The following is a 21592-nucleotide window of genomic DNA, read 5'->3' on the forward strand; positions in this document are numbered from 1 at the left end:
CAGACATGCGCAACGAAGGAAACCAGAGGCCCCTCCAGCTTGAGATCTTTTATTCTGGAGGTAGGAGGGGGGTCAGCATGCTCAGGTGGGGAGGGTCCGGCCCAGCTCCTCCAGCCCCCCAACGCATGCCCAGCCCCAATAAGTTACCCAGTTGCTCAGCAGCCCTCCCTCCTGAGCGTCTGTCCTGCCGCTCCGCCCCAGACAGGGCTGACCCGACTCAACACAAGGGCCGCTTGTCCCCAGCCTGTGGGCAGTGCCACATGGCAGGCTGGGGGAGGGGAGAAGCAGCTGGGCCACGCCCTGGGGCTGAGGGGGCAGAGGGGGCCGCCCCCGGCTCTGAGGGGGTCAGGATTTGGAAAACTGCATCCTGGGCAGGCCAGGGGCCCAGTCCCCCAGGTTCGTGCCTGACGAGAGGCAGTGGTCAGGGTGGGGATTGCCGTCACACCTCCACAGCTGGGTCTGAGCCTCGGCCCTGCCGCTGGAGCTGCTCTTCCTGCTTCATCTTGGGTTTCTCTGTCCGTGTGTGCCACACCAGAACCTGTCCCGGGCGCGCTTTGGTTAGGGCTGGGCCCGGCTGGCATGAGGCCTCTGGGGCCCTCAGCATGGAACGCATTCTCTCACCCCCTCTACACACACAGCGTCCGCTGTGAAGTGTGAAGGGCAGCCCCCCTCCCCCCGCCACCCCCATGCTATGTGGATGCCCAGGAGACAGCGTGGCAGGAGACCCCTTGCCGACCTGGCTCCCAGCTTCCCCTGCAGCAGAGTAAGCAGAGTTGAATCCGGGCTCTAGAGGGTCTCTCCTGGTCCAAAAGCCCATCCTCTGAGCGTCCTCCACGAGGCCTTGCTCCGCTTCCCCCATCACCCCTCCATATCCCAGAGCCGGATTTCGGCCCATCTCCAGCTCCTTACCCGAGTGCAATTGGCTGCCCGCGGCTCCAGGTCCTTGGGATCCACGAGGTGGCTCAGGAGACTGCTCTCCAGGTGGCCCCGGGGAGCGGTGGCATCAAACTGGGCACTGGGCTTAGCCAACAGCAAGGGCAGGGCGACAGCAAATCCTGCCATATCCACTGGGAAGGGCCTGTTGGGCTCCCATGCTGTGTGGAAGCCCACGACCCGGCCATCCTGTACCCGAGGGCCCTCGAATCGCAGGCCGCCCACCAGGCCCACAGGCCACACTGAGACACCACGGGTCCAGCGCATCTAAGAGAGGTCAGGAGAAAAGAAACAGACAGGGGGGTGGCCCAGGGCCACGGGGGTCACGCGGCCCCACGGCTTCCCCCTCCTCACACCAGTCACCAAGGCAACAGGTGAGGCTGGCCCCACCTGCCTCTTTCCCCAACCCCACCCTAGAGGGGTGGGGAGGGGCTTACCTCCTCGAAGAGTTCCCGGCTGTAGGTGTTGTCATCATCTGCAAAGTACACGACTCCCCTCGTGCCGGCTGGAGGGGGGTCCTTCTCTCCCCCCACAGCGCCCCCTCCACTCCGGAGCCAGTCCAGGGCCCTGTTCCGTTGCTCTACCCCGCGGGGCCGAACCCACCCGGGTTCGCCCTCCCTGAGCCGCTGGGCCTTGGGGGTGAGGACCGCCAGGTGTGTGAAGAGGAGGCCCGAGCCAGCCAGCAGCCCGGAGACCAGTGGGGTGGGGCCCTCGGCATCCTCCACCAGCAGCCAGTGCAGCCGGGGCACCAGGCTCAGTGTCTGGGACAGCCGCACCAGCTCGGCTTTCTGCACCAGCCTGCAGGGGGAAAGAGGCAAGGCAGGGGGTAGGGCTCGGTACCATCTGCTCCCGCCTGCTGGCCAATACACATAACTTCTCCCGGGCCCATTCCGGTATCCCCCATGGTCTTTCCCGAGCCAATACCCAAATTCTCTTTCTCGCCTATCAGTTTCACACCGAGCTCCCCTGCCCTGTTCCTGCAGCCCATGTCTGGAACCCCCCCAACCCCAAGGCTCTGGCTGTGGGAGACTACAGGTTAAGGTCACAGGCTTTGGAATCAGATCTGGGTTTGAACGCCAGCTCTGTAAGTGAGTAGGTGAGACACTGGGGGAAATGGGTCAGATCTCCCCAAGCCTCAGTCTCCTTGGCTAGGAAAATGAGAATAACAGTACTTTACCACCGTGCTGTCTTAAAGGTTCAATTATAATGACTTTCTAAAATATCAGGAGGGGGGCGCCTGGGTGGCTCAGTGGGTTAAGCCTCTGCTTTTGACTCAGGCCAGGATCTCGGGGTCCTGGGATTGAGCCCCACATCGGACTCTCCCCCTCTCGCTCTGCCTGCCTCTCTGCCTACTTACGATCTGTCAAATAAATAAATAAATCTTTTAAAAAAAATAATAAAATAATGGGACGCCTGGGTGGCTCAGTTGGTTAAGCAGCTGCCTTCGGCTCAGGTCATGATCCCAGGGTTCCGGGATCGAGTCCCGTATCGGGCTCCTTGCTCGGCAGGGAGCCTGCTTCTCCCTCTGCCTGCCTCTCTGTCTGTCTGTGCTCGCTCGCTCTCTCTCCCTCTGTTTCTGACAAATAAATAAATTTAAAATAATAATAATAATAATAATAAAATAAAATACCAGAAGGGCCAGGTCCTCTGCCTGGGTTTCTAAGTAGAGAGATTTAGAGGAGCTCTTTGCCTCATTCCTCTCCAGGGGAGGGTTTTCCTAAGTTTAGACAAGAAACTGGGAAGGTGTGGCCAGGCTTCTTTATCCTGAAGACTGCTCTGCCCCAGGGTTGATGCTGTGTGTATGGAAGAGGACAGGGTCTAGAGCTGCCTGTGCCTACACGGGTCAGCCACCTGATTCCAGGCAGGTGTCAGCAGGCTCTTTAGCTATAGATCCAAAACCATGTTTCCCAGTTGGTTTGTACAAGGAGAAAGCTACATTTTAATTAAAAAAAAAAAAAAAAAAAAAAAAAAGTAAAGCTCTTACTTAGCACAGTGTCTGGTAGAAAGTAAACATGCTGTAAATCACAGCTGGTGTAACTATTTCTAGATTCTAGTTTGACTGTCAGGCCAAGCCCTTTCCTACTTCAATTTAGTCAGGGATCCTCCAACTTTCTCACCAAAGGATCCCCGAGAGAGAGAAAGCGAACTCAGAGGCAAGCTCAACATTTCTTTGAAACTTTCTTGTTCTTTCTTCAAATTTGTTAGGAACTGTGTCTTCTATTTCATAGCATACCCCTGTCTCTTTTACTGGAAAAACAACCCTTTTCCCACAGATCTTTGAGGAGAGATGTGGTTCATTTACCCTGTCATTTGGCAGGCCCCAGTTTGAGGAACATCCCCTGGCCCAGCTCCTCTCTAAAGTCATCATCAACCCCAACCTCCCGGCCTACGCAGGCCTCCTGGGTACACCAGAGCCCGTTACCTGGCGTAGGTGGGGGTAACGACATAGATAGTAGGCAGGGCTTCAGGTTCAGGGGGCTGGGCAGGGGCAGGGGGTGGGCGGCGGAGATCGGCTTGCAGCTGGGAAATCCTCAGATCCTTCTGCCGAAGCTGCTCAGCCGCTGCGCGCAGGGGAGGGAGGCAGTCACATGGCTGACCTGGTCCCAGGAAGCAGGAAAGGGGGGCAGAGAACCACAGCATGTTGAGCATCCCAAAGGGGCATAACCTTCTCATTCAACTCCTAGGCAGGGCTGGAGTGTCCTGACAACTTCCCTGACAGCCTCTCCCACACCTCATGGCCTCCATCAGCAGCCCCCTCCAACTGCAATCAATTCCATCTGTTACAGCTTTCATTTGGATACTGAACTGATCAGCAGCCTCCATCCATCCCTTCTACCTGCTGATCCTAAGGTTGCCTTCTGGAGCCATAAAGAACAACTAGATCTCCTGAACCAGGGCAGTCTTTTAAATACCTGAGGATCACGCCCTAAGCCCTGTCTCTCTATGTAAGAGGCAACATTCCATCTGTTCCCTTGGCTGTGTGACCAGAGACTCATAAAATTAATCGATTCCGTTATTGGATAAATATTTATTGAATGCTCCTCGTGGGAGGCAGCCTTAGGTGCTGGGGATGCAGCAGGGAACAGGGCAGACATGGTCCCTGCCTTCATGGAGCTTTCAGTTTAGGGGAGGAAGCAGACACTGACCAAAGAAACAAATTCGTAAAATCATTCCGAATTGTGATAAGAGCCAAGAAGGAAACACACACACAAAAAACAGAGAATAAAAGAAAATGCGGAAAAAGAAGAGTTACGCTAGCTAAAGTGGTCAGGGAAAGCCTCTCTGAGGCGGTGACATTTGAGCTGAGACCTGAAGGATGAGAAAGCGGCGGCCAGGGAAGAGCAGGGAGAAAAGCACCGCAGCCCGCAAGAACAGGTTAAGAGCTTGAGAGAGCAATGAGCGTGGGCTTTTCGAGAAACTGTCATGCAGCCAGTGGGGCCGGAGCAGAGCGAGCGAGTGGGAAGGGAAGGGGTTGGAAAGGCTGACGGCCACAGGATCATGCGGGGCCCTGCGGACTCTGGGAAGGAGTCTGCATTCCATCCGAGGTGCGGAGGGAAGCCGCGGCGCATCCTACAGAGGGGAGGGCGCTGGCGGCCGCAGAGGGCCATCGGAGGGCCGAGCCGGCTGAAGGGTGTCTGCGCGGGGGTTCATCCCTAGGGCGGGATCCACGGCGGCGGGCGCTCTCCGGCGAGCCCGCCGCCCCCCCGCCCCGCCCCGCTCACCGAGCTGCACCAGCGCGTAGAGGAGGCCGGCGATCGACACCAGGAAGTAGGCGAGAAACACGTTCTTCAGCTTCAGCTTCATGGCGGTGCCGCCACCTGCGCCGGGGCAGGCGGGGTCCGGGGGGACGAGGGGGTCCCCGCCCCCCACCCGCCAGCCTGCAGACCCCGCCCCTGCAGCGGCCCCGCCCCGTGTCCCGCCTTCCCCACGCTTCCCTACACCGGCTCCCGCGAGCTGGGGCCCGCGGCGCCCTCCCGGGCCCACTTCCGGTCAGTCTGCACCCCGCCCCTCGGGTTAATTTCCGGTCCCACAGCCTGGTTCTGGGAACCACGGGAGTGGGTGACGTCACATCCGGCGTGGCAAGCTCGCGTGGCGGGCAGTGGAAGCCACTCTGAACTCCAGTCCCCTTGAACTCCGGTCCCTGCGCGCGGATTTCCTCCTGATTTCCATTCATTCCCTTACCAGACACAGAACCCAGTAACAGTTCTATCAATGCTTGTTACACGAATGAACGAAGTGTAGGACTTCACGTGCCAGGCCTGTGCTCTGGGTGTCTCTCACGCATTGCATCTCACTCCAATGCTGAGATAGGTGGCATTGTCCCCATTTTACGGACAAGTAACCAAGGTTGACAAAAACTACGAATTGTCACTAAGCAGTTTTCTATATCCCATCTGGATACCGGTCTCCAAAATCTCTAGCTCCCTCTAATGCACGTTCCCTACACGGTTGACAATAGGGGTCGCGGTGTATGGGGGGTGGGGGTTAGGAGCGGGGTGCCAAGGCATGCACTACCTCCCGGGAAACTGGCAATATTTGAACTGAGAATTGCATGAACACATCCCTTAACTACTCATAAGCATGAGCCTTCCTGAGCAGTCATTTTCCCAAAAAAAAAAAAAAAAAAAAACCCACAACCTCTTGTTTCTGGTACAATAAATCTCCAAAACTGGTAGTCTCCAAAATGGAGAAATTTGTCACTGAAACAATGGAGAGTTTTTATTAAAAAGGGATGCTAAGGAAAAGCAGCCTTTTGCATGAGACCATGACTATAAAGCTGTTTCTATTCAAGGACCCCATTGGCTCTGGTCACCACTATTAACTACGCCTGCTAAAATCTGATGAGCTTGCTGTACTCCTCTATGAAAATACTGATGAGGGCGCCTGGGTGGCTCAGTGGGCTAAGCCGCTGCCTTCGGCTCAGGTCATGATCTCAGGGTCCTGGGATTGAGTCCTCCATCAGGCTCTCTGCTCAGCAGGGAGCCAGCTTCCTCCTCTCCTCTCTCTGCCTGCCTCTTTGCCTACTTGTGATTATAAATAAATAAATAATCTTTAAAAAAAAAAAAAAAGGAAAAGAAAATACTGATGAGGCTTATGCTGATGTTAGATGAAAATGTCAGGCCCTCAGGCTTCTAAGGATCTGTGGTTCAGGCCAGAACCAGAATCCAGACACCAACAGTTATTTATGGTTTACCATTTTATTGTTTCTCCTTTTATCAAAACCTGTCACAGATGGGGACCAAGAGGAAGTAAAAAAAATTGCCACAAATATTCCCCCTTGTCCCCTAGTTAGTCCTCCCCCACCCCCCTCCAGGGCTTCGGGCCAACCCTGGGCACACATGATCATCTCCCCCACCCCCCTCAGTCTTCTCCCAGCAATAAATACAGGTGACCGTGATTCGATGAAACCACAACCAATTTCTCCATCTTGAATGCCCCCCAAGGGGACAAAACGGGGGCAAAAGAAGTTTAATGCCCATCCCCTCTTTAAGGAAGAGTGTAAACTTCTTTCCCCCAAGGGACGGGGGGAATAGAACTGCCCCCATCAGAACTGCAGCAGCTCTAGAAGCAATCAGGGAGAGGAAAGGTTGGGGCGACAGCGAAGAGGATGTTCTCCAGCAACCTCACTCCTTTGATCCATTCATCCCTTATCAGGTAAGGGGTGGTCCCAGTGTATCAGTGGGGCATAAAAAGGGGAGGGCTGACAGAGAAGAAGCGGGAGAAAGAAATAAAAGGAGGGAAAGCAGTTTGGTGGGAAGGGAAGAGGAAGGAGAAAAGGAACCCTAAAGCTCACTGCCCTCCTGTTCTTCCAAGAAACGGCATCAACACCATCAAGAGGTATGAATGAAGAGGGTCTAGGAGATTCAGGGCCCCCAAAAGAAAGGAAAAAGAAGGGAAAGCAAGGGCCTCATGGTCCCCAGGTCTTCACAGGTGAATGTGCTCCAGTTAGAGCAACAGACTGTTGGGAGGTGATGTGAGACTTGTCGTCAGCAGGGTGGCAGAGGTCAGGAGGTCACAGGAGGAATTCAGAGCCCAGGGACAGCTTCTCATCCTGCCCGGATGTTGGCAGAATCTGAGTCTTCAGATAAGAAAGGTGAAGTCTGGGGAGGGTCAAACTCCACGGCAGAAGGAAGAAGAACTCTCATCACCACTGCGCCCCTCCCGCCCCGCAACAGCCCTTGCGCTATCGCAGGTGAATACTCCAGTCGGACGCCACGCTGACGCCAGGCTTGCGCAGGACCAACACCGAGGTCTCGGGGTCATGCTGGAAGGACAGGCGGCTTTCAGGAGATCCTGTCGAGAGAAAAAAGAAAGTGTTCCATGGTCACCGCAACAGCTATGGCACAGCAACTATTTCCCCACAGGCAAGGTGTCCCCAGCCCTGCCCCTACTTCCCCTCTTTCCCAACCCTGGGGGCTAGGCCCACCCTCACCTTTTGTCTGGAGTACCACGGCTGCTGGCTTCCCGGCCCCTATTATCACCACTCGCTCAATCCAGATTGGTGTCTCAAAGTGGCCTTTGGGGTCTGCTGAGCTAGAGGGAACAAAAACAGATGCCAGTCAGGGAGAAAGATGTCAGAGCCGAAAGAAGGATGAGACCCGAGAGCAGGATCCTATTTAAGAAAAGAGCACAGGGCACTGTGAGCATCCCCGAGGCTGCCACAGACAAATGAGCGCTTCATTACCTGGAGACCAGGCTGTTGCCAGAGAATGAGAACCGACGCAGCAGGAACTCCTGGCGAGTCTGATAATTGAATGTGTGCCCATCATCTAGAAAGAGCTCTCCTTGGGCTGTACCCTGAGCAGGAAATGGGATAGGAAGAGCCTGAGCCCAAGGGGGAAGGAGGGGCGCTCCCCCGGGGACTGAATCCCAGGGAGGCATGCAGAGGGCTGAGGGGCTCCCTGCCCACGCACTCACCTGGGGACTGAGAGCAACGAAAAGGGTGATGGGGTCATCCTTCATGCAGTCAGAAGAGCGCCGCACTCGCATCCACCGAGGGATAATTGTCCCTCCACGCTGGAACACGGGGATCTAGGGCGAGAACAGGGGAAGAAGCTGCCCCACTGTCCAGGCTTGGGCCCAGCAGTGTCTTTTGCTCTTGCCCATCTGTGCCCACTTAGGTAGCAGACCCCAAAGCACACATTCTCCCCTTCTCGAAACTGACAGGCAGACGGAGCTGGCAGCTGGGCCAGGCATACTCACAGTGTTCAGGGTTACAGGTAGGTACAGGGTCTGGGGACCGTAATGCTTCTGGTAGCTCTGAATGTCATACCACACCTGCGGATGGCAAAAGACATACTAGGTCACTGCACAGGGCCCCCATTCTATTTACTCTCCTTGCCCTTCACCACCTTCACCACCTTTCTCCACCACACCCTTTCTCCCTTAACTCACCTCCCCTTGGCCAGGCAGATACACCTGCACGCCATGAGCCCCGGAGTCTGATACAGGGTGAACCAATAATGCATCCCCTAAAACACACCAGAATCCTCTGTGAACTGAGGGGACCAGTTCCCAGGTAGGGAGCACCCAAACACCTGCTGTCTTGCGCCACCGGCTTCACTCACTCCTCCCTCCCTGGGCACCCACAGACCTCTCCCACAGGGGCCTACTTCTTCTCAGCCCTATCCCAACCCACCAGCAATGGTCCCCTCCATTTCTCACCAAGCAGGAACTGATCATCTATACTGAAGGTGGTCGCATCCTGAGGATAATGCACCCACAGGGGCCTAGGAAGGAAGCAAGACAAGAAGGGAAGACACCTGCTGTCCTGGCAGAGGTCAAAGATGCTACCCCAGGAACTGGAGATAAGAATGGCACAGGGTAGGGTGCCTGGGTGGCTCAGTGGGTTAAAGCCTCTGCCTTTGGCTCGGGTCATGATCTCAGGGTCCTGGGATGGAGCCCCACATAGGGCTTTCTGCTCAGCAGGGGGCCTGCTTCCTCCTTTCTCTCTGCCTGTTTCTCTGCCTACTTGTGATTTCTGTCAAATAAATAAATAAAATCTTAAAAAAAAAAAAAAAAAAAAAAGTACAAACCAGGAGCTTGCAGCCAGATAGCCCAACTGTGCCGTAGGCCTTAGCTATGCAACCTACCCTTGACCGTTGAACTTCCTCACCCATCTCCTTGCCTCCTCCTCCCCTGCCCCCTCCTGAAACTATTCCACACAGCAACTTTCCAGTGGCCATTGCCTCATCCTGGATCACACTGAATTTTCACCTCCTAGGTCATGTCCTACCTCTCCCTCTGGTTCTTTACCCTGAGTCACACTGGTCTTTCTATCCCTGGAACAACAAACTCATTTCCACTTTAGAATGTCTGCACCTGAAGTCTCCTGTGCTGGGATTTTCCTCCGCCAGATCACAAAAGTCCATCTACCTCATTAATCAGACCTCACCTCCCATGCCCTTCCCCTACCCCTTTTTTTAAGAATGCCCCACACCCAGCGTGGAGCCCAACATGGGGCTTCAACTCATGACCCTGAGATCAAGACCTGAGCTGAGATCAAGAGTCAGACTCAACCCAACGAGCCACCCAGGTGCCGCTCACACATCCTTCTTATTAAAAAAGCTATCTGGGGACGCCTGGGTGGCTCAGTTGGTTAAGCAGCTGCCTTCGGCTCAGGTCATGATCCCAGCATCCTGGGATCGAGTCCCATATCGGGCTCCTTGCTCCACAGGGAGCCTGCTGCTCCCTCTGACTCTGCCTTCCACTCTGTCTGCCTGTGCTCGCTCTCTCTCTCACAAATAAATAAATAAAATCTTTAAAAAATAAAAAAATAAAAAAATAAAAAAAATAAAAAAGCTATCTGTAGAACCAAATTCCATTACCCTATTCAAAAAGCCTATCACTGTTGGCAATTTTCTTATTTGCTTATTTGTGTACTTTTCTGTCTGCTTTACTCCCAAGGATGGAAGGATACTTGTCGGCCCAGTTTCAGGCACTGGGGAGAGCGATGATGATGCCCAGCAGCAATGTTTACTGCCACTCATCCCCATTAGTCTCTTCTTACTCTTGACCTTGAAACTAGAATTTCCTTCCTTTACGAGGCCCTGGTGAGTGGTGAAAGAGGCCCATAGATGGAGCCCAGCCCCCACTGTCCCTCAGCCACCTCAGCCCACTCCACAAAGACACAGCTGGCTGCCTCACCTCATGACGGGAATGCCTTCACGATGGGCCTGATAGAAGAGGGTGTACCAGAAGGGCAGCAAGGAGTATCGCTGGCCCAAGGCATCTCGGACGATGTCATGGTACTGAGCTGGTAAGAGCCAGGGCTCTCGCCGCCCAGTGTCCAAGTGTGCATGTGCCCGGAAGAACGGCTGGTAGGCACCCATCTGGTACCAGCGCACAAGCAGCTCTGGTTCTGGATTTTTGAAGAAACCGCCCACGTCCGCTGGGAGAGGGGAGGGAGGAAATAGGTTGGAAAAGAGGGCTGCTACCTAAGGAGCTCCCCCGGGCCCCAATCTAGACTCTCAGCTCTCTGTTCACACCTGGGTTCTGTGCCTTCTACCTGGCTCCTCTCCCCCCAAACCAAGACCCCCAATTCCGCCCCCTCTCACCTCCACAGAAGGAAAGTCCCACCAGCCCCAAGCTGAGACACATAGGAATAGAGATCTTCAAATGGTCCCACTCAGCAGTGTTGTCCCCAGTCCACACAGCTCCTAAGGAAAAGGAGGGAGATGGAGGTTGCAAGCAGTGGGGAAGCTCCGCTTTTCCTACAGCCGACTCCTCTGACCTGCCACCTCTGTTCTAGGGCCCCCAGGGCCCTGCCCCAGATGGCAGAATTCACAACAGCACTCTAAAGGGGACTGGACCTTCCCCTCCCCAGATCCCCTTAAAGTGCACAGGTGCAGGGGACTGGCCCCCAGCTGCTCTCAGACAGCCACATGGACAGATTTCTCAGAGAAGCAGGCCTTGGTGCACCACTCCTCTGATCTGCCCTTCACACCCCCTCTGTCACAGCTCTATTCTCCAAATCTTACCAAAGCGCTGGGAGCCCGCGAAGAAAGCCCTGCTTAGGACAAAGGGGCGCTCCAGGCCCCCAGAGCGCAGCACCAGCCCGTCTGCCGTTGCCATGTGCTGGATGGAGACAGCAGAGGAGGGGCAGTGAGCACGAAAAGCCTGCGGTCATGTCCATTCCCCAGCCCTCAGGCTCTCCTTGCGCGGCCTCTTACCACGTAGAAGCCATAGATGTTATGGACATCTCGGTGCTCCCAGCCCCCATAATGCTGGGCATCCTTAAGCATAGTAACCTCAGGACCATTGAACACAGATGGTTCGTTCATATCATTCCAAACATAGAGGTTGGGAGCTGAGCCCTAGGTACACGAGGCAGAAAATGGGGGCAGAAGGACAGAGAAGAGGAAAAAGACAAACTGTGAGAGCAGAGCACGCCTAGGAACCCAAAAAGTATTTCTCAGGGTCCTATGAGGAACAAGAAGGCCTCCTGAAAAATATAAGCAGCCAGGGGCGCCTGGGGGCTCAATCAGTTAAGCACCAACTCTTGGTATTGGCTCAGGTCACAATCTCAGGATGGTGGGGGTCAAGTCTGGTGTTAGGCTCTGGCCTCAGCGGGGAGTCTGCTTCTTTCCCTCTCTCTCGGTCCCTTCCCCAACCCCCCACTCCCACACATACTCTCTCTCTAATAAATACATCTTAAAAAAAAAAACACAAAACAAAACAGAGAACCAACCAGAGCAGGGCTGGCCGGCAGAGAATGACGGTCTCAAGGAGGTGGAGTGGGAAGGACAGATGCAGGTAGAGGAGGGGCTGCCGTACCTCATAGTTGTCAAAGCTGAACATGTTGGCCCACCAGGCCCTCATTGTAGGATTGGTAAAATCAGGATAACCAGCGGCACCTGGGACAAGTTAGGGTAGCTGTCAACCTCCGCGGGGCAGACTGGTGGCCATCCCACCTTCCGGGTCTCACAAAAGCCTCTCCCTCAATTCTGGGCCCACCTACCTGGCCAGCACCAGCCCTCGTAGTCAGAGCCATCCCGGGTTTTAACATACAGACCCTGGCTCTGCAACTCTTCATGTACACGGTAGCCAGAATCCACCTTGATGTGGGGGTCCACAATGGCCACCAACTGCAGGCAAGGAACAGGGATGCTCAGAGCTCTCCAGGGCTGCTGTGCCTGAGGAGACCGAGCATGGCCACAGCCCTCTTACCTTCCGCCTCTTGGAGGCCAAGTGTTCCAGCATGGTAAGGGGTTGGGGGAAACGGCTGGGGTCCCAGGTGAAGTACCGCTTGCCATCAGCATGCTCGATGTCCAGCCAAATGACATCGCAGGGCAGGTTGTGGTCATCGAAGCCCTGATCGACTTCCAACACATCAGCCTCGTCCCGGTAGTTCCAGCGGCTCTGGTGGTAGCCGAGGGAGAAGAGCGGGGGCAATGCCTGGGTCCCTGCAGGCACGGGGGTCACAGTGGGGTCAGGCCCAACCTGGGCCACTGGAACACCCAGAAAGGAAGGGAGGCTTGTCGATGAGACAGAGTGTGAAGGGTGCTGGGCTAGGAAGTAGGCTGAGGCACAGAACTTTTGAAAAGTGGAGTCATCCTCTCTAGAAGACAGGGCCAGCAGAGGAGGCTGCAGGCTGGCAGAGAGGGGACGCACGTACCTGTGAGACTGGCATACTGCCGGAACACATCAAAGGCAGAGGGCCCGAGCAGCAGGAAGACATCAATGATGCCGCTCTCCGACATCCAGCGGACATCCGTCTGCGGAGTCTCTCCGGAGCCTTGCAGGTAGTCTAGCATCTTCCCAAACAGGGTCTACAGAGGAGACCAGACACACAGATCTGACACCCACCCTCTTCGTCCCTGACCCAGAGACAAAGCAGCAGTGTTCTCTTCAGAGTCCTCACACAGCGGGGTCCTAAGGAGTCACTCTGGGCTAAGATTAGATATCATCTCCTCGGGGAGGCTTTTCTGGACCACGCCATCTAAAACAGCACTGTCTCCGTCCCCACCACCTGGCCGCTGCATCTCCTTCTCAACACTTACCACTGCAGAACTCACCCCACCTTCTCACCTGCGTTAACATCTGTCCTCCACCCTGAGAGCGAGAACATTTCCTACCCCAACAGCAATATAACCCCAGCACCTACCAGAGTGTCTAGTACATGACGTATGGTCACTAACAAATGCACTGACAATAAATGCAGAAGGAGCAATACCTTCTCCACGAGCATTTGTTTTCTGGGAAGGGCCAGGGAACTCAAATGCTGCTCCCAAGGCTCAGGGCCCCTTCTCCCACTCAGTCCCTATACAGGGATCCCCAGGAGCCTCTTCAAAGTAAATTCCCCTAGCACACCCACTGTCTCAGGCCTGAACACGTGCTCCCCGCCTGCGTGCTCACCTTCCCTGCAGTGTTGGATGATATGTCAACCCAGGTCTCCGCGGCATTGAGCCAGAAGATGCCCAGGTCCCGATGAGGGCTGTGTGCCAGGAGCACAGGCACAGACCCATACAGGGCCATGGGGTTGTAGAGCTCATACTGGAATACATCCAAATTGTAGAGGCGATATGGCTCCCCACCCCTGCAGGCAGACAGACAGACTGGCCCTAGGCTGTGGCACCCACAACCTCCACCCCACAGATACAGAGTGATAAGAACTGGCCCCCTGCCCTTTCTCAAACCTTTCTCAAACAAGAATTTTTCTTTAAGGTTTTATTTCTGAGGGAGAGTGTGCATAAGCACACTCCATTGGGAGGGGCAAAGGAAGAGGGAGAAGCAGAGTCCCTACTGAGCAGCAAGCCTGACGTGGGGCTCGATCCCAGGACACTGGGATCACGACCTAAGCCGAAGGCAGACGCTTAACCAACTGAGCCACCCAGGCGCCCCTCAAAGGAGAATTTTCTGATCACCAAAGGTGATCTGGCCTCAGGAATTGATCCATGCTTGTCTGGAGCGTCCAAACTACATGGATACCACTCCATAGCCCTAACGCCCAACCCCTCTTTCCCGCCCCCATTTCTTGATGTCACCATGGGACTTACTCAGTGACCTTTAACCTCAGGCTGTCTGCATGCTCAGGGATCCCATACACATGCTCCATGCCTGGCAGAGAGAAGTCTAAACCCACAGACGTGGGGCCTGGAAGGAAAGCAAAAGATGGGCTCCAGAGCTTCTGTTTGACAACGAGTCCTTGCATCCCTGCCCAAGGCTCTCCCAGCCCCTCACCATATGGCTTGCTGTCAGAGTGAGTTTTGAATGTCTCCTCCCAGGCTCCTGGCTCATCTTTCTCTGCCTTCCCCTGGGTCTCCTCTGGCTGTGAGGAGGAAAGCAGAGTACCTCCAATCACACACTAGCTCTCTCTTCCCCCGCCCTTTTCTAAATCTCATCCCCAGTGGGGAGACTGAGCTCAAGGGCCTTTCCCCTCCAACCTCCCAGCCAGCCCTGTGCCCAACAACCCAGCCCACTGACTTGCCTTGTCACCATCCCCAGGTGCTTCCTCCGGCTGGGCCCCACCGCCCTCCGCTGGGTCTTTTGATCCTTGCCTGGAAGGTAGGAGAGCTGTCTGCTCCAATCCAGAGGGGGCAGGGACGAGGGGCTAGTGGAAGGAGGGGTAAGGGAATAGAGAGCCAAGGGTCCAAAGGAACGAAGGCATTGGAGGAAGGGACTGAATGTTAAAGCTTGGCAGGGAACCCCAGTGAGCAGATCAATATGCAAAGGACGGGGAGAGAAATGAGAAAGGGAAATGATTAATGCCACCAGGAGGTGCCTGCCACACACAAGACTCAATCCCCAGCCTCTGCCTGCGTTCCAGAAGAGATAGCAGGATGGTTCAAGTGCCTGGACTGGGAATGCCAGTGCTGGCTCTGCAGCCTCTGAGAGAACCTGGCCCCAGCGACTCTCACTGGACCTCAGCCTCTTGGCCAGACACCAGGGTTTTACAAAAGCAAGTGGGTCATACCACGGTCAAGCCTCTACAGATATATGCAGGGACTCAAACAAGAGGTTCTGCCGAAGAATGTTTTCAAGGGCAGCTGGCAAGCAGTTCCACCTAGAGCCTCAGTGCACCCCCACTAAGAGCCAGAAACCCCAGCATTGGGCAGCATCTCTCCACCCCATCACAAATCAAGAAGCTCCCTACACTCCTTAAGGACTTCCAGCATTTAATCTTCCTTCTCCCAGGGGGCTCCCAGCCAGGGGACCAGGGACCAGATACCACATATCTGGAGAAAGAAGGGTGAGTGAAGGGCAGGGTATAGAAAAGTCTAGGGCACCTTCCCCTGGGGGCCAGAGTGAAGGGTGGGTAAGGGCAGAGGAACAGATACAGTACCAGAGGCCATGGATTTACCTAGAGAAAAGGTTCTTGATCTTATCCCAAATGCTACCGAGCGTGAGACTAACTTTATCCGAGAAACTGGGGCAGGAGGAAATGGGTAGGGAAGGGGAAAAGGAGGCACAAAACCAACACAAAAACAGAAACATAAAAGTGAGTTTCAGTCGACAAACTTCCAGAGATGGGGGGATGGGGCAGAAAAGAAACAAAACAAAACAAAACAAAAAGGAAGAAAATAAACCTGGGAAATGTGATGGTGTGAAAAGGGGAAGAGGGAAAGGCAGACCCAGGCAGGCCTCCCAGAGGTGGTGCCCAGAGTACAGCTCAGGGACAAAGGTGACTTGCCTCCTGGTCTGTACAGGAAACGGAGAAAACCGCGACCTGGGTCTGCTTCCTACCCTCCCTGACAGCAGCTTCTCCCAGCCTCAGCCCCAGCCCCTACCTCGCGGTCCTGCCACCCTGTCTCCTCCCAGGGACCCAGTGCCAAATCCACCACACCCCTGGGCCCTGGCCTACTAGGTCCTCTCCAGTCCCAACCCCTGTACTCACGGGACCCTGGGGGCCCTCTGGTGCTCAAAAGCCAAGAGTCCTCGGGCATTGACACTAAGCAGAAGACTGCGGTCCTCTAACAGGTCCAGGCGGAATGGCCGTGCTGTCAAGATGATTTTATAGGGTCCCTCAGCCACGGTGAGCTCCACACTGTTTTCATCACGGCCAGAGACAGAAAGCCTAGGAAAGAGATCGAAAGGGATAAAAAGAAGCACAAAGAGCCAAGAGTAGTGATGACACTTTCAGACGGTGGGGAGGGGGACTACTAAGAGCTATAGTTGGTGTGGGGACAGTGCCAGGGGCAGACAGATTCACCAAAGGAACGAAGAAGAGCCTGGCAGTGGACCCAAGCATACTTAGAACTTTGAAATGTAACAGAGGTAGCATGGCAGTTGGGGGAGGAAAGGAGGACTATTCAATAGAGAAGTCAGAAAAATAAATTTAGATTAGGAAAAAAAATGGTACCTAATTCCTACCTCATACCAGATATAAGTAACTACTCCAGACAGATTACGACTTAACATTTTAAGGTAAGATTTTTTAACTTTTTTTTTTAAGATTTTATTTATTTATCTGACAGACAAATACCACAAGTACGCAGAGAGGCAGGCAGAGAGAGAGGAGGAAGCAGGCTCCCTGCTGAGCAGAGAGCCCGATGTAGGGCTCGATCCCAAGATCCTGAGACCAGGACCTGAGCCAAAGGCAGAGGCCTTAACCCACTGAGGCACCCAGGCGCCCCTTTTTTTTCTTTTTTAAGTAATCTCTATACCCAACATGGGGCTCAAACCCATGACCCTGAGAACAAGAGTCACATGTTCTAAGGACTGAGCCAGGCAGGCGTCTCTAACGTAAGATATTTAAAAAATAACCTGGAAATAGAGAAGAATTATTTAAACACAACTTAGAAGGGTGCCTGGATGGCTCAGTCAGTTAAGCATCTGCCTTCGGCTCAGGTCATGATCCCTAGGTCCTGGGATTGAGCCCCACATCAGCGGGGAGCCTGCTTCTCCCTCTCCCTATGCCTGCAGCTCCCCCTGCTTGTCCTCTCTTTCTGTCAAATAAATAAAATCGGGCGCCTGGGTGGCTCAGTGGGTTAAGCCGCTGCCTTCGGCTCAGGTCATGATCTCAGGGTCCTGGGATCGAGTCCCACATCGGGCTCTCTGCTCAGCAGGGAGCCTGCTTCCTCCTCTCTCTCTCTGCCTGCCTCTCTGCCTACTTGTGATCTCTCTCTGTCAAATGAATAAATAAGATCTTAAAAAAAAAAAAAAATTTTTTTTAAATAAATAAATAAATAAATAAAATCTTTAAAAAAATTATACAGGGGCACCTGGGCGGCTCAGTGGGTTAATTCTCTGCCTTCGTCTTGGGTCATGATCCCAGGGTCCTGGGATCGAGCCCCACACCGGGCTCTCTGCTCAGCGGGGAGCTCCCCTCTCTCTGCCTGTCTCTCTGCCTACTTGTGATCTCTGTCAAATAAATAAATAAAATGTTTAAAAAAAAAACAAGTGAATGATAACTTTAGAATAATAATCACCTCTGGGGGCGGTCAGGGCCACATGATAACGAGAAGTATATGATTGGGTTGGGTAAAGGGTATACAGGGAAGGTTTATCATATCATATTCTAAATTAGGTACTTAAAAGAGAGCCATGCATGGGGCCCTGGGCTGGCTCGGCTGGCAGAGCATGCGACTCTTAACCTCGGGGCTGTTGGGTTTGAGCCCCCCGTTGGGTGCAGAGATTACTAATAAATAAATAAATAAACTTAAAAGAGAGAGAGAGAGAGAGGGAACCCCATGCATGGAATACTCATTATGACACTGTGTCGTGACTCAAGAATTTGAGGAACCGTATCAAGACTATCTGAAGAAAAAGAAAGAAAAAGAGAAAACGTAAGGGGAAGGGAAAGGACAGGAGGAACCAACCACACAGACACTGACACCGGAGGGCAAGAAATGGGGCCTTGTTTATTTACTTTTGCATCGCCAGCCCCTAGCCCAGGCCTGGCACAAAGCTGGAAGCAGTATCTGTCTGCACAATGAAAGAAGAAAAAGGGCAGAAAAGAAAATGCATGAAACAAAGGGAGAAACAGAGCAAGGTTAGAAGAGTGGCAAGGATACTAGAGAGCTGCTATCCCAAAGTGGGGGGTGGGGGGATCAGCCAAACAGATTCATCGGGAAGGAGAAAAGGACCGTGGAAATGCACAGGTTTCTCAAGAAAAATTTACCGAGATGTCGGGGGATCAGCCACCAATACATCTGACACCCGGTATCGGGGCCGCCGGGGCTCCAGCTCATCAATCCTTATCCGGGTCATGTTCTTTTGAAGCCCCTGGAGCTCCAGCACCAACACTACCTGTGGGGGTAGAGGTTTGGATCTGGAGAAGGGAGAGGGCTACACCACAGAATGCCCTCTGACCCGACTCCCTCCTGAGGGGGTCCCCTCACCTAAGGGACCTGAGATCTGAATTCCTCAGAAAATCCCAAGATGGCTGGGACAGGATGTTGGCTATAGGTTCACCTCTGACAAATTACCCCTTAGCAAGCGTTTCCCCACCCCCACCAGACTCCTCCTTTTCTTCCCTGACCTTGGTAACCTCGTTGATTAGGCGGACTGTGAGGGCATCGGGACCAAGCTGTAGAGAGTCCAGCAAGGCTCGGTATGGAGAAAGGCCTGGCCGTATGCTTCGTTGCCTCCTGCCAAGTGAAATGGGAAGGAAGGTTCCCCAATGTTCCTTGGTCCCTCTACCACCTGTAGTGTCCCCAGGCTACCCCCCACCTGCCACAGCACCTCCCACAGTACCGTATTTTCCACCCCACTCTCCAAGAAATATCATACTTGCAGAAGGAACTCTCTTCACAGGTCTTAAAGTTGCTTCTATCCACAGCAAGGGTAACTCCCAGGCAGACCCCTAAACAAGCAAGTACCAAACCTGCCCCAGACCTACAGAGGAGAAAGACAAAGAGGGAACAATCAGCACAGAGGTCAGAAAAGGCCCCACCTTCACAGGGAAAGGCTCCTTCCCACCACAACCCTAAAGGGGGAGAGAAATATAAGGAGTCTGGTTAACTAGAAGAAAAGGCAGCATCGACATGGGGTAAAGTGTCAGGCCTGAGGAGTTGGCTCGCTCACACCTTCCCTTCAAAAGGCAGAGGAAGTGGACACAGGATCTTTGGCCTTCAGAGGCCCTGGTATTGACTCTGGTTACATCAGCTTCTCAGAGGAAAGGAGCAGTAACAGCCAGTCCCAGGGGAAGTGGTGGCACCATGTGAGGAACAGAGAAACAAAGCCAGACATGCCTTTCCAAGGGCAAGGCATTAGGTGGAGCTATAGTGGAAAAGTTAAAGATGTACCCTCAGCTGGCCTGTGGTCAGCTAGAATACCTAGAATCCCATTATCCCTAGCACCCTCGGCATCCTGCTGCTAGATCTTCAAAGTCAGTCACCACTACTGGGTAACCATAGCCACATGTATTGAATCCTAACATATCCCCAGGGACCAGACTAAGTGCCTATATCATCAGTTTTCAACTCTCCCTATAGTTTTTAAAAGTATCAGTCTCAACCCAGAGATTCTGATCGAACTGATACAAACAGGGGCCTGGGCATCAGTTTTTAAAATCTCCTCAAACAATACTAATGGGCGACCATCATTCAAAACTTCTTCTTGATACACACTACCTCTTTTTCATTTCTTTCGTTGTTTACTTGGTGAATGTAGGGTTAGAGTTTTACCCAGATGGGAAAATTGAAGCATAAAAAGGTTCAATAATCCATCCAAAACTAAACTGCTAATAAGGGGTGAAACTGGGATCGAACTCAGCTCTGCCTGACTCTGGGGCCCAAGTACTTCATGATACACAATACAGCACACCACCTACCAGCAGGGCTTGCCTCATTGAGGACCATTACCCCAAGGTTACCACAGACTGTCACTTCCCCCATCGTCCTATCAAATGACAGACAAAGGACTAATTGACCTATTTAAGCAAGTTAGTTTGAAAGGGATGTTCATCCATTCTCAGTAAATCCGAAACAGAGGTCCTCAAACTTCACTGTTAAGAATTAACTGCAGTGTTTAGTAAATGTAGATTCCCAAATCCGGGGGCGGAATCTGCATTTTAAACATGCTTTTCCAGCAACAGATGTGGGTTGTCCAGGAGCACACTCTTAAATGTGTGTCCCAAATAGGAAGAGAAAACAAACACAGGCTTCTCTTAAAATCTTAAAACTTTGCAAACTGTTAACAAGGTAACTAAAGACTATATATACATTGTATCCAGCATTAGCCTCAATCTGTTTGACAGCTAAAGGTAAGGAAAATCACCAGAAAGGAGATGGCAGAACACAGTCCTCCAGTTCCAGAAGAATGTGAAAAGCAATGCAGGACACACAGAAAAGTGAGAACACCAGGCACTGTCTTTTGAAAGGCCAAGCAGGAATAATTAGAATCAAAAGAAAAAGACATTCTACAAGAAAACTCAACAGCTAAGCTTATGGCCCAGGTCCTGAGGAGTGACCGCAGCAGGCACCCTGCACCACTGACCCCATGTCCACTTGCCCAAAGCGGCAGTAATCATAAGTACTCTGAGTTAAATACCCTCTGGAGTTCTAGTTACACAATCTATGCAATGGGCTTGGGAGAAATGCCAATGAGGTTAGGATTTCTAAAAGCTCTTTTCAGAAGTGACCTGTTGGAAGGTCCTAGGAACTCAGAAATGCCTCGAACACCCCAAAGCAAGAGGTGGTCACAAGCCAAAGTCAGGAATGAGCCGCAGGGTAAGGTGCACCCGTTTATTGTTTCAGATCACAGACTTCAAAGAGTTGAGTTTACAGTCCAATCTTTTTTTTCACTGCTGGTCACAGGACATGCCTCTCCCACCCCAGTACATCCGTTATGTCCAGGTAAACGCTTTGTGGCGTTGGTGATTGTTTCGAACCGGTTTTTTTTTTTTTTTTCGGTTATAGAAACTCGAGATCGCAGACCAAAACATTCGATTGCCATGTTGTGTTTGAGCACCATCATCCAGAGAGACCGTGAACTTACGGGATCCTGCCCCAGCCGTGCCCAGCGACCGTGAACACCGAAAAAGCTAGGGTTGGTGTCCATGTGAAGACAAGGGCAGGGCAGGGTCCGGGGCTCTGGGGTGGGGGTGGGGGACGCGTAGGGCAAGAAGGGTAGTGCAGGCGGGACAGCAGTCCGCGGTGTTTCCCGGATGAGGGGCCCGAAGGACAGTGGGCTGCGTTCCCAGAGGCCCTGTCGCGTCTAGTCCCCGCCCGGATGGCCCCGCACACTGCAGGAAAGAGGCGGCAGCGTTAACCGCCGCGAGCCGCCAAGAGAAGGGGGCGGCTGAGAGCGGCCAAGGCCAAGAAGAGCGAACGGTTGCGGCCCTCATGAGCCGCCGGGCTGGAGCTGGGTGCCCCAGAAGCAAGGGCCCCCAGCGCCGCGCGGATCTACCGCGAGGAAACCGGGGGAGACTGAGGCCACCTCCAGAGGGACAAAAGGTGCTCACGAGGCCGGGGGGAGTAACAGAGTCTCAGGAGGACACACAGGAAGGAGAGATATGGGTTTTGGGGGGCCTGGGGGCGTCCCGGGCGTGCCCCCGGGTTCCGGGCTCCTCACCGCCTCCTACGCGCCGCCACTGCCGCTACCGCCGCCATCTTGTGCCGGGTTTGCTCCTTGACCCCGAGCCTCTCCTGCCCCCCGCGCGCGTTGAGCCACGTACCTTAGTGCCCGCCCCTTCCGGCCTTCTGATTGGCCCGACCAGAGAGCGGCCGGGCGACTGTCCCATTGGCAGAGCGCACACAATAAACGCCCGCGTCAG

General features: G+C 53.7%; 2 protein-coding genes across 6 annotated transcripts; both read right to left on the reverse strand.

Moving 5' to 3' along the window:
• Nucleotides 1-33: 33 nt before the first annotated feature.
• On the reverse strand, nucleotides 34-4925 carry B3GAT3 (beta-1,3-glucuronyltransferase 3). Of its 2 annotated transcripts, none has more exons than XM_082748124.1 (5): nucleotides 4656-4925; nucleotides 3356-3530; nucleotides 1371-1731; nucleotides 910-1200; nucleotides 34-538 (listed from the first exon to the last, which is right to left on the reverse strand). In XM_082748124.1, exons 1-5 carry the CDS (start codon nucleotides 4735-4737, stop codon nucleotides 440-442), a joined length of 1008 nt encoding a protein of 335 aa, XP_082604250.1. In that variant the 5' UTR covers nucleotides 4738-4925; the 3' UTR covers nucleotides 34-439. The 2 variants fall into 2 exon arrangements, with proteins under 2 accessions (XP_082604250.1, XP_082604251.1); XM_082748125.1 differs by having other exon boundaries at nucleotides 3356-3494; nucleotides 4656-4917.
• A 1190-nt stretch (nucleotides 4926-6115) lies between these two features.
• Nucleotides 6116-21503, reverse strand: GANAB (glucosidase II alpha subunit). Of its 4 annotated transcripts, none has more exons than XM_082748132.1 (25): nucleotides 21348-21503; nucleotides 18607-18711; nucleotides 18356-18464; nucleotides 17996-18123; nucleotides 15770-15949; nucleotides 15236-15301; nucleotides 14363-14432; nucleotides 14116-14203; nucleotides 13932-14028; nucleotides 13291-13471; nucleotides 12551-12704; nucleotides 12103-12338; nucleotides 11894-12020; nucleotides 11710-11789; nucleotides 11106-11249; nucleotides 10914-11010; nucleotides 10491-10592; nucleotides 10081-10324; nucleotides 8599-8663; nucleotides 8329-8405; nucleotides 8137-8211; nucleotides 7852-7965; nucleotides 7619-7731; nucleotides 7367-7467; nucleotides 6116-7227 (listed from the first exon to the last, which is right to left on the reverse strand). In XM_082748132.1, exons 4-25 carry the CDS (start codon nucleotides 18082-18084, stop codon nucleotides 7118-7120), a joined length of 2610 nt encoding a protein of 869 aa, XP_082604258.1. In that variant the 5' UTR covers nucleotides 18085-18123; nucleotides 18356-18464; nucleotides 18607-18711; nucleotides 21348-21503; the 3' UTR covers nucleotides 6116-7117. The 4 variants fall into 4 exon arrangements, with proteins under 4 accessions (XP_082604258.1, XP_082604256.1, XP_082604257.1 ...); XM_082748130.1 differs by having other exon boundaries at nucleotides 21391-21496; XM_082748131.1 differs by lacking the exon at nucleotides 15236-15301 and having other exon boundaries at nucleotides 21391-21503.
• Nucleotides 21504-21592: the final 89 nt, after the last annotated feature.

Source organism: Mustela nivalis (assembly GCF_964662115.1).
Source record: "Mustela nivalis genome assembly, chromosome: 9".
In the NCBI taxonomy this organism is placed as follows: Eukaryota; Metazoa; Chordata; class Mammalia; order Carnivora; family Mustelidae; genus Mustela; species Mustela nivalis.

What these genes read in the sequence shown, in the direction of transcription:
- B3GAT3 (XM_082748124.1), bottom strand. Translation starts at nt 4,737, where the DNA reads ATGAAGCTGAAGCTGAAGAACGTGTTTCTCGCCTACTTCCTGGTGTCG. An exon ending in GCCGGGAACTCTTCGAGGAG is followed by an intron (nt 1,201 to 1,370) that starts GTAAGCCCCTCC and finishes GACCTCTCTTAG; the next exon opens with ATGCGCTGGACCCGTGGTGT. An exon ending in GGGCAGCCAATTGCACTCGG is followed by an intron (nt 539 to 909) that starts GTAAGGAGCTGG and finishes CGCCCGGGACAG; the next exon opens with GTTCTGGTGTGGCACACACG.
- GANAB (XM_082748130.1), bottom strand. Translation starts at nt 21,428, where the DNA reads ATGGCGGCGGTAGCGGCAGTGGCGGCGCGTAGGAGGCG. An exon ending in CACCTGGGGATGGTGACAAG is followed by an intron (nt 14,204 to 14,362) that starts GCAAGTCAGTGG and finishes TCCTCCTCACAG; the next exon opens with CCAGAGGAGACCCAGGGGAA. An exon ending in CATCCAACACTGCAGGGAAG is followed by an intron (nt 12,705 to 13,290) that starts GTGAGCACGCAG and finishes TCTCCTCTGTAG; the next exon opens with ACCCTGTTTGGGAAGATGCT.